Raw genomic sequence first — 10,969 nt, forward strand, 5'->3', positions numbered from 1 at the left:
AGCGACTGAACTGAACTGAACTGAATGTTAATCCTTAGCCTCTACTCTCTCCTTTCTTCTCAAGTTTCAGGGAGGAAGTTAATCTAATTGGAGAATGAACCGGAATAAAATTCTCTCTTTTTCTTAGAAGATACAATGACCAGTACTTGTATCTCTTGTTCTCCTGTTCCACCAGTCCTTCTTAGGTGGGAAGTACTGACCTGGTCCTGCACTGCTTGTGACTGCAAAGGTAATTATGTTCATTTTGAGGTTTAGGAAGTCCATTATCCACTGACACAGAAATTACATCCCATAATTTCTGCTTTATGAAAAATAGGGTGATGTTTTGGCTACACAAATATCTCCTGTCTCAATTGCTTCACAACCTGGGTGGGAAAGAGGGAAATATATGTTGGGCCTTCTCAAAGATGCTGCATCTCCTGAAAAGAAGGGAAGGAAAAAGAAGCTGGATACCATATGTCTGGGCTCCCGAGGTGGTGCTAGTGGTCGAGAACCTACCTGCCAATGCAAGAGATGTAAAGAGACATGGGTTCGATCACTGGGTCGGGAAGATCCCCTGGAGAAGGGCGCAGCAACCCACTCCAGTATTCTTGCTTAGAGAATCCCTTGGACAGAGGAGCCTGGTGGGCTACAGTCCACAGGGTCGCAAAGAATTGGACATGCCTGAAGCTATTTAGTGCACTCCATATGTCTATATGCCTAGATTTTTCCCTCTAATGTTTCCCATTGGTTAGGTTGCTCCTGTTTCTCAAGAGAAGGAAGTGGGATGGTGAAGCAGAGCAAATGCAGAATTACTGCCCAAGTGGGACTTGCCTGACACTGAAGGAAACATCAGAAATGGGAAAGAAAAGTGCTATTTTAACAATATGTTATCAGTACATACTTGGTGATTTAATTTATGAATGAAAGACTAATACATGGTATGATAAACTGAGCAACTAATTTCTTTTGATCAAGGGCTGTAACATTGTAAAGGCAAGGAGTCCCCAGTGACCACATCAGAGCTACCTTACCTGATTTTTCATAATTTCAGATAACGAAAAAAACCACAGAATGGAGCTCTATAACTCCACCTTGGAAAGTGGTTTCATCTTGGTGGGGATTCTGACTGACAGTGGGTCTCCTGGACTGCTCTACACTACAATCTCAGTCCTGTACACTCTGGCCCTAACCAGCAATGGCCTGCTGCTCCTGGTCATCACAATGGATGCCCGGCTCCATGTGCCCATGTACCTCCTCCTCAGCCAGCTTTCTCTCATGGATCTGATGCTTACATCTGTAGTTATTCCTAAAACACTTGTGGATTATCTGTGTGGAGAGAATGCCATCTCCTTTGAGGGCTGTGCCCTTCAGATGTTCCTAGTACTGACCCTTGGTGGTGCAGAGGGCCTCTTATTGGCCTTCATGGCCTATGACAGGCATGTAGCCATTTGTCATCCTCTGAACTACATGGTGCTCATGAGGCCCAGGATCTGCTGGCTCATGATGGCCACATCTTGGACCCTGGCATTCCTGAATTCTGTGATACACACTTCATATACCATGCATTTTCCTTTCTGCATGACCCGGGAAATCAGGCACCTCCTCTGTGAGATCCCACCCTTGCTGAAATTGGCCTGTGCAGATACCTCCAGATATGAGTTCATGGTGTATGTGTCAGGTTCCATCTTTCTCATGCCTTCCCTTGCTGCTATCCTTGCCTCCTATACATTTGTCCTAGTTGCTGTCCTCCACATGTCCTCAGGAGAAGGAAGGCAGAAAGCCCTCCTCACATGTTCTTCTCATCTGACTGTGGTGGGAATGTACTACGGAGCTGCCATGTTTATGTATGTCCAGCCCGGCTCCAACCACAGTCCCCGACAGGACAACATCCTCTCTGTATTTTACACCGTCATTACTCCAGCACTGAACCCTCTCATCTGTAGTCTGAGAAACAAGGAGGTAATGGGAGCCTTCAGGAGAGTATTAGGGAGGTTTTCTTTTATCCAGGATTGTGGCTGCCAGTGTCATATTGAAGCCCTATAACTCCTAGATGGCGCTTCATATCCGGTCTTGGTTTTATGTGGTTCTTCTACACTATGAAAATTCTGAAAATCTGCCACATTAGAACTAAGTCCTCATTTGGTCTTAGAGAAACAATTTTGTCTCCATCAGCTCTGTATTTCGATAGTTAAGAAGCATTCATTTCTCTGATCAATATCCCAGGATATGTTTGAAATTCTTTTTCTGTTCTGACAGAGTGACCTTACATTTTACTTCAGTATTTTCTTTTCTTACCCTATGACAATCCTACACCCAATCACAGAGAAAGTTAGCCAGATTTTTTGTACAGCTCAATTTAAAGCAGAAATAAAAGCTAGAGAGGAAAATGAAGATAAAATGAAGATACGAATGTTGAATTTTACTTGTTGCTATTGACAGAATTTCTCAGTTCTTACCTTCTTATTAGTGAGCATTTGTAGTCATATAATATTAGACACTTTACTGTGGGCAGACCTTCCCAGGTTTATATCAAAGTCCTAGACACTGGAAAAAAAATTCTTATCAGTTACCTATGCCTTGGTTTCTGCATCAACTCCTCAAGCTACTCATGTTGTATCAGGACAGGCAAGTACTTTCTTTTCACATTATTTACAAATAAATCATATTATAAATTATTGATGCCTTAAAGGTCATGTGTGAAAGCAGCCAGCACACTTGGTAATGAGCATCATAATTCAAGAGCTCCCTGCTGGGAACATATTCCTTTAAAGCCTCAACGCTGATTGGTACTCCTGAATAGGAATTAATGGTCAAAATCGACATCTGAAATGGAAGCAGTCTTACCAATGGAAGCATCATCACCACTTACACGTTTCCCAGTGACCTTGTTTTTCCTGTATGACCTCCTTTCTGCCTCAGACCCTTTGAAGATTTCTTAAATTCTGAATTTAAAATGAACTCCTCTGCTCCACATACCTTGCCTGGAAACTTTTAGCTACTCTGTAATGCTTGAAGCTAGTTACATAAGGAAACAAATTTTAAAAAGATACGTTTCCATGAAAAAAAAAAAGGACTAATATTTCTTTTGGACAAGATTTAGCAAAGATCCAATCTATCAGCAAGTTCTGTGGTATTTTTCTTTCCCTAAAAACATCCCAGTTTTCAACACTCAAATATTTCACTCTGGTCCCAATTACCATTATCTCTGTCCTGGACTTTTACTATAGCAGATTACTAACTGGTCTTCGTAATACCAGGAGCTAGATAATATACCCTTATTTTAATGCATAATGTATCCACAAGTAATATATACATGTGTATGTATGTATAAGGGCTTTCCTGGTAACTCAACTGGTAAAGAATCCTCCTGTAAGGCAGGAGACCTTAGCTCAATTCCTGGGTTGGGAAGATCCCTTGGAGCAGGGATAGGTTACCCACTCCAGTATTCTTCGATTTCCCTGGTGGCTCAGACAGTAAAGAATCCGCCTTTAGTGGGGGAGACCTGGGTTCCCTGGAGAAGCATGGCAACCCACTCCAGTGTTCTTGCCTGGAGAATCCCCATGGACAGAGGAGTCTGACAGGCTAAAGTCCACGGGTCACTGAGTCAGACATGACTCAGCAACTAAACACAGCACAGCATGTATGTATGTAAATAAACTGGTTCTATGTATGTACATATAACACTCTTAGGTATTCACCATCTAGCGTTAGCAACACCACTGGCGCCTTTGCTTCTCTTCCCTAGTCTCAGCTTTCTGCCTCTCATCAAATGTTCCGGGTCCTGGTGGCAACAACACAGCCCTCAGCTGTTTTATCTCACCACACACACATCACAATCTGGATACGTAGCTAGGTTTGTTTATTACATTTTTCTTTCAATTTTTATGAATTTATTTTAAATTTTTTATTTTATTTTAAATTACATAAAATATTTACCTGATTAAAAAAGCAACCTATGAAGTAATACCTCTCCCGAGAAGTCTAGCTGGTGTTTTTGCCCTCTCCAAACTCCTCAGTCCCATTCCCTACAGCTAATGATATATACATGCTGCTTGCATAATAACTATTTTTTTGAAATTTATTGAGATTATGTTTATAACAATATTTGTGAATGTTCTATGTACACTGGAAAGAGATATAATTTTTACTATGATAGCTTGCAGTTTGATATGTATTCGTGCTTTTTAATTGATTGTATCTTTAGCTTTTTTATTTTTGCTATTTTTTGTCCATTTGCTCTGTCTTGAATTGGGAAAGGTTTATCAAAATCTTCTCCTTTATATGTATATTTCTCTATTCCTCATTGCAGCTTCTGTACAGTCTGCTTTTTAAAAGTTATTATTGGATATATAAATATTAGTTACTTTAAGCCTTTAGAATTATAAAGATTAAAGCAGGACAAATACAATCCCCATCTCACAGATAAAATGACTGATTCTCAGAAAGAGTTGATGGTTTTCTATATTTATACAACTATTAAATGTTCTAATTAGAAATGGTCTCTTCTTTGTTTCTGCTGGACAAATTATTCAGTGCTAACTGAGCAAATATTACTCTAATTATCAGCTGCCTTTAACAGAGAAATCATCAGTGATCTGTATTATTCAATTACCCTTTGACATCATCGTAAAAATGTATTATTGTTGATTGTACAGAAGTAAAAACAAAGTAGCATCAATGAAATAACTGTGAATGAAAAAAGTCCATACACATAGCTCTAGAATTGTGACATATTTTTGAAGATCTATAACTAACAGAGGGCTTCCCTGATATTGAGCTGTTAAAGAATCTGCCTGCATTGCAGGAGAACCCGCTTCAATTCTCGGGTTGGGAAGTTCCCCTGGAGAAGAAATAGGCTACCCACTCCAGTATTCTTTGGCTTACCTGTTGGCTCAGATGGTAAAGAATCCGCATGCAATGAGGGAGACCTAGGTTCGATCCCTGGGGTGGGAGGATCACCTGGAAGAGGGCATGGCAATCCACTCCAGTATTCTTGCCTGGGGAATCCCCATGGACAGAGGAACCTGGCTGGCTGTACTCCATGGGGTCACAAAGAGTCGGACACGACTGAGTGACTAAGCACAGCACACAGCACATAGCTAACAGGAAAGAAAGAAAGTGAAAGTCGCTCAATCGTGTCCGACTCTTTGCGACCCCATGGACTATACAGTCCATGGAATTCTCCAGGCCAGAATACTGGAGTGGGTAGCCATTCCCTTCTCCAGGAACAGGAGAAACATATCAAAATATGTTTTTGATATATTATAAAAAAATAGCAAAAGGAGAAACATATCCAAAGAAGAAATAAATCAATCAGTAAGTACACAAGCAGATATGTGTGCCCATGAGTGTGTGTATGTGTGTACCCCAAGATTTACACAACAAGAGTTTTTACTCCCAGATGAAATATAAATAACTTGTGTGAGAAATAAATCCTGATAAAAAGTCACTGGACTTTGATTTTTTCTCTAATTGCCATCATAAGACTTTTCTTCACCCATTTGCCCTAAGGATAAGATATTCCAATAGCTGATTTTCTACTCCAACAATTATAAAGTTGAAATTGATTAAATACGTTCCCATTCCTAGAAGAAAACAGGGCAAAATTCCTTAACACTGGTCTTTGCAATTATCTTTCAGATCTCAGACCAAAGACATAGACAACAAAAGCAAAATAAACAAGTAGGGCTACATCAAACTAAAAATCCTCTCCACAGCAAAGGAAACCATCAGAAAAATAAAAGGGAAACCTACAACACAATGGGTGAAATATTTTCAAATTGTATTATATATATATGTCTAACTTATTTTACTAAGCATTATATTTTCAAGTTCCATCCATGTTGATGCAAATGGCAATATTTCTAGGGCTGATTAACATTTTAGACAGAGAAAGATAAATACTATATGACAACAGTTATATGAGAAATCTGAAAAATAATCTAGATGAATCTTTGTGGAAAACAGAAACAGACTCACAGACATAGAAAACAAATTACAGTTACCAAACAGGAAAATGGGGTACGGAGGACAAATTAGGAGTATGGAATCAACAGATATAAGCTACTATACATAAAATCGGTAAGCAACAAGGATTTACTGTATAGCACAGAGAAGTATACCAAATATCTTATAATAGCCTACAAAGGAATATATTCTGCCAAAAAAAAAAAAAATAGAATCACTCTGCTGTACACTTGAAACTAACACAATATTATGAATCAATTATTCCTCAATTAAAAAATGAACTTAAAAAAGAAAGATAAAATTTTCTTTACAATATACTCACAAATTGAAAATATAACATGACAAACAGATTTGAATAAAGAAAAAGCAATAAAGATGTAGTGGAGATAATTTGACAGAGTAAATTAGTCCTATTTCTCTGGATAGTTGTAAGGACATATGAAAACACAAGGAGATTTCATAAACCAGAATACATAATGATTTGATTGAAAAAAGAGGTAAAAATTAACAAGGAAGAAAGATAAGAAAAATTTAATCACATATCTATAATATAAAGAATGCAGTTTGGATTCAACAGAAAAATTACAATAAGAAATATAACTTGACTGATAAATTTTAAAAATTACATCTGAGCAATAAATAAATAATTTTCCTACTGCCAGAATAAAAAGGAAAGAAAGATAGATGGGAAAATTTAGTAGCAAAGATAATAAATGACTACAGCATTTTTCTTTTATTAAAAAGAACTAAATATCAATGAGTAAATAAAGCATTAAGTAGTTTAACTCTAGTATGTTTTAGAAAAGTATGGATCTGTCTTTACCATATAGTTCAAACATTTGATTTTTACATAAAGTATCTCAAACCTGTTATTTTCTAAGACGAGTTAAGCTTTTGTAAAAGGTAGCCATAATATCCTCAAATTAACAATAATTTTAAAAGCAGTTAAAGTGAGAAATATGAGAAAGGATGCATATTTCCACTTTTCTAAGGATTTAAATTAAAGGATGGACAAATGCCTGTTGGCATATATTTTACATATTGCTTCTGCTCCCAAGAAGAGAAGCTTGATTCTTTCTCACATTCAAAGCCTATAGAATTTTTTCTTTGATTAGAAAAAGTCTGGGAATTAGAGGATATTCACAGAACTCAATCTATGATTATAAATAGAAAAAAGAAAAATCTACAAAAGATCCCATGGTATCTCATTGTGTAGAGATAACAGAGGGAGCTGTGCTCAGCGATAGATACCCTGGGGATCTCCTGCTGGTATCATCTCTCAGGACCTCATCTTTTATGATCCTTTCAGAGAAAGACTCAATTCAGTGCTGGTGCTTAAAAAGTAGTGTAAAATTCACCCAAGAAAACAGTCAGAGATTGAAATAGAATCCACGGAAAAGTTCATTTCATACCCAGCTGTTAGGAAAGAGGACTGAAAGTCACTGTCATCCAAAACCAAACTCTGGATGTGCAGCTTGGATCTCTGGATCTCACTCTGCTGGACTCACTGGCAGGTCCGCTTACCTACAGCTCCCCGTCTCTAGAACAAACTCATCCTTGGTCTCCAGGTAAGAAGGAGGAAGATGCTGAAGGCATCAAGTCTCTGCAGAACCAGAGTTTATCCTGGGAGAAGGGCTGTGTCTTTATTTTTACAATCCACAGTCTATTTGGGAGAAGAGATTTTTCTTTATCTCTCTTCTCATGAATTCTCACTCTTAGAAATCTTGCTACTGGACACTTACCGAGGTGGTCAGCTTGTATGCTAAAAGGCACAAGAAATCAAAAGATCCATTGTCTCTCAAACTCGCTACCCCTTTTCAACTATAAGAATCTTCCTGTGTTCTTACCTTCCATCCCTGCTACATAGGTGTTCTCTTCCTGTTTCACATTTTCCACACTCTCTGGGTGATTCCCACTGAACTCACAGGAAAATACCTAGGACAGAAGACAGAGCTTCTTGAACCGTACTAGGCATTATCTGGGAGGTGGGAAGAGTCCAAGCACAGGAGTGCTAGTGTTAGGTGTGCGGACACTTCCTGCTCCAGCACCTAGTATTCAGGCTGCTGCCACATTGCATGTCTGCTCTCCTGCGTAAGAATGAAAAAGAGAACAGGATGTGTATGGAGGGTCTGTTCCTATTTCTACTGGAAGAGGAACAACTACCCCTGACGCCTCTCTCTTATACCGGTGTTCCAGGTGGTCACACCTAGTGTTACTCCCTCTTCGTGGTCACAGGATCCCCTCATCCCAAAGATAACATGAAGCTGGGCCTGCATCACCTGTGTCTTCCAAATTTCATACTATGCTTTTAAAAGAACTATTAGCTTAGGAGTGTTTGAGTGCAGGTTTGTGACAGTGCCTATGAGTATGAGAGGAATCTATTCGTTTCTGCATGTATTTAGTCATTCATATACTAATTCAGTCAGTGAACATTTCCTAAAAATTTACTATATACTGGGTGATGCAGTCATATGGATTGAGATAGGATTTTTACACTGAAGAAACATAAAACCTAGTCTGGGAGACAAGCTTGTGAACAAGTAATTATGTATAAATTAATGAGAACTTTAAAAAACATGTAATTATATACATATATCAAAACTCATCAAATTGTACACATGAAATATGCACAGTTCATTACAAGTAAATTTACAATGATGAAGCAGTGAAAAAAATGGGCTTATCAGAAATCATTGGGAAATGAAATCAGTAGTGGATTATTTTGGCTACTAAGGTGGCAGTTGATCAATGATTCTCTTGTGTATTCCCTTGATATTGTATCAGTGGAAAAGATATTCCTCATTTTGTTTTACCAGTTCCTCAAATTATTTTCTGACTCTGCCTTCCTGGTCCCTCAAGGCCAATATATTATACAGTTGGTTCAGGCTGGATCCACTGCATTTCCATCTGGATAGATATTTATGAATAGAAACCTCACTGTAACCATGTGGTCTTTGAGTCCTACTTAGCAGTTCATGAGCAGGTGGTCCAGTCACAACTGATCAGGCCACATTTGTCCTATATTGCCAGTTAGATGTGTGGTTTTATCTGTGAAAACAAACCCTTGTATGTTGGCAGTCTTTGACTCCCCCTGCCCCCGTCCCAAGATGTCCCTGCCAGGTAGCTGACTTTCTGCTCTGACATCTCCTTCGTTGTAAAGGGCAGTTCTAGGACTAGTACTTCAGCCTTTCCCTGGAATATCAGACTCCAGCCCTGATTCCTAGCCATTTGCCCATGACCCTGCTACCTTCCCTAAGTCTTTCTAAACTCTTTCCCCAGGAGCCTGGATTCAGCAGGTTATTCCTTGCTTGTTCCTGAGGTAAAGCTATAGACTTTGACTGGTGTTTCCTGCCTGGCTGCAGAGTATTGAACCAGTGCCTCATGCACCTCTCCGACTGATTGGACTTCTGATGCATCTGCAGCATGAGGGAGCTCGAACATGGTTATGCCAGATAAGACCCTGCAACTCTGCAGGCAGCTGTTGTGGCTGCACTGGGTCACCACAAAAGGCCCTCCTTATTTCCCAAGTGGGTGGTGCTGCCTAAGTCTGGACTGGTCTCCGCTGTCCTGCCTCTCTCACGCAGAAGTCTGATCATGCCTTACTCTTGAGCACTTCCATCAAACCTTGATTCTCTGATCCAGTGAAGAATTTAGGACATAATCAGGACTGTGGATTATAAAATCATATAAAATGGTCTCATAAAATTTACTTTCTACTTGGAAGGATGATATGGCATCTCTTGGAATCACAAAGGAAAAATTAATTATTTGTTTTGCTTCTTGATAAAATAAAAGTGAAAGTCTGCTGACTAAAAAGTAAACTACAAACAATAAAAACCTGGGTTCTCTACTAAATGCAGAAAACTTTATAATTTTTCAAATCCACATAATATGTTAGTGTTCTTTTTAGACAGTTTCTGTAGAAATATGGTGGTGGAAATTTTTAGAAATTCATGTCAAATATTTATAAGAATTTTTAAAAATCAAATACATTTTTTATTCCAGTGAGATCTTTACTTTCAGGATCTGATGCTCAAATGTAGTCAGATTTTTATGACTCTGTTGATGCTTATTGTGTAGCTAGGAATAAACATCCATGGGCACAAAAAACCAAACCTATCTGACTGAGTTCATCTTGCTGGGCCTTTCTTCAGATCAGCAAACCCAGATCGTGCTATTCGTGATATTTCTCATCATCTACCTGCTGACTGTATTTGGGAATCTGCTCATCATACTATTAATTCATATTGACTCTCGATTGCACACACCAATGTATTTCTTCCTTAAAAACCTGTCATTTAATGATCTCCTTTTCTCTACAACAATTGTCCCCCAGATGCTATTCCATTTGCTGGTAACAAGAAAGACCATTTCCAAGCCACGGTGCTCAATTCAGATGATTTTTTTTCTAGTAGCTGGGGGTACAGAAAGCTCCCTGCTAGCAGTGATGTCCTATGACCGCTATGTGGCTGTCTGCAAGCCCCTTCACTACTCCACTCTCATGACCCAGAGGATTTGTGTTCGGCTGTCCATAGGATCTTGGACTAGTGGAGCGCTTGTGTCTCTAGTAGATACAACATTTACTTTATATCTTTCATACCATGGCCAGAACATAATTAATCATTATTTTTGTGAACCTCCTGTGCTCTTGAAGTTGGCTTCAGAAGAAACCTACAAAGCTGAGATGGCCATCTTTGCCATGGGTGTGATAATTCTCCTTGGTCCTCTCTCCCTTATCCTTTTCTCTTACTGGAATATTATCTCCACTGTGATTCAGATCCGGGCAGGGGAGAGGAGACTCAAGTTCTTTTCTACATGTGGTTCTCATCTCATTGTTGTTGTCTTCTTCTACGGATCAACAATATTTACCTATATGCGTCCAAATTCCAAGAAAATGAATGAGGGGGATAAGGTGATCTCAGTGTTCTATTCAGTCATAACTTCTATGATGAACCCATTCATTTATAGCCTAAGGAACAAAGATGTTAAGCAGGCATTTAGAAAAGTATTTGGAAGATAG

At 38.9% G+C, this 10,969-nt stretch overlaps 2 protein-coding genes across 2 annotated transcripts; both read left to right on the plus strand.

Annotated features, from left to right (window-relative positions):
* Positions 1 to 1,053: 1,053 nt before the first annotated feature.
* On the plus strand, positions 1,054 to 2,025 carry LOC133068906 (olfactory receptor 2AG1-like). The gene has a single exon (XM_061160234.1). It carries the CDS (start codon positions 1,054 to 1,056, stop codon positions 2,023 to 2,025), a length of 972 nt encoding a protein of 323 aa, XP_061016217.1.
* An 8,020-nt stretch (positions 2,026 to 10,045) lies between these two features.
* On the plus strand, positions 10,046 to 10,969 carry LOC133051165 (olfactory receptor 2D3-like). The gene has a single exon (XM_061135671.1). It carries the CDS (start codon positions 10,046 to 10,048, stop codon positions 10,967 to 10,969), a length of 924 nt encoding a protein of 307 aa, XP_060991654.1.

Source organism: Dama dama, chromosome 1 (genome assembly GCF_033118175.1).
Source record: "Dama dama isolate Ldn47 chromosome 1, ASM3311817v1, whole genome shotgun sequence".
NCBI classification, from domain to species: domain Eukaryota; kingdom Metazoa; phylum Chordata; class Mammalia; order Artiodactyla; family Cervidae; genus Dama; species Dama dama.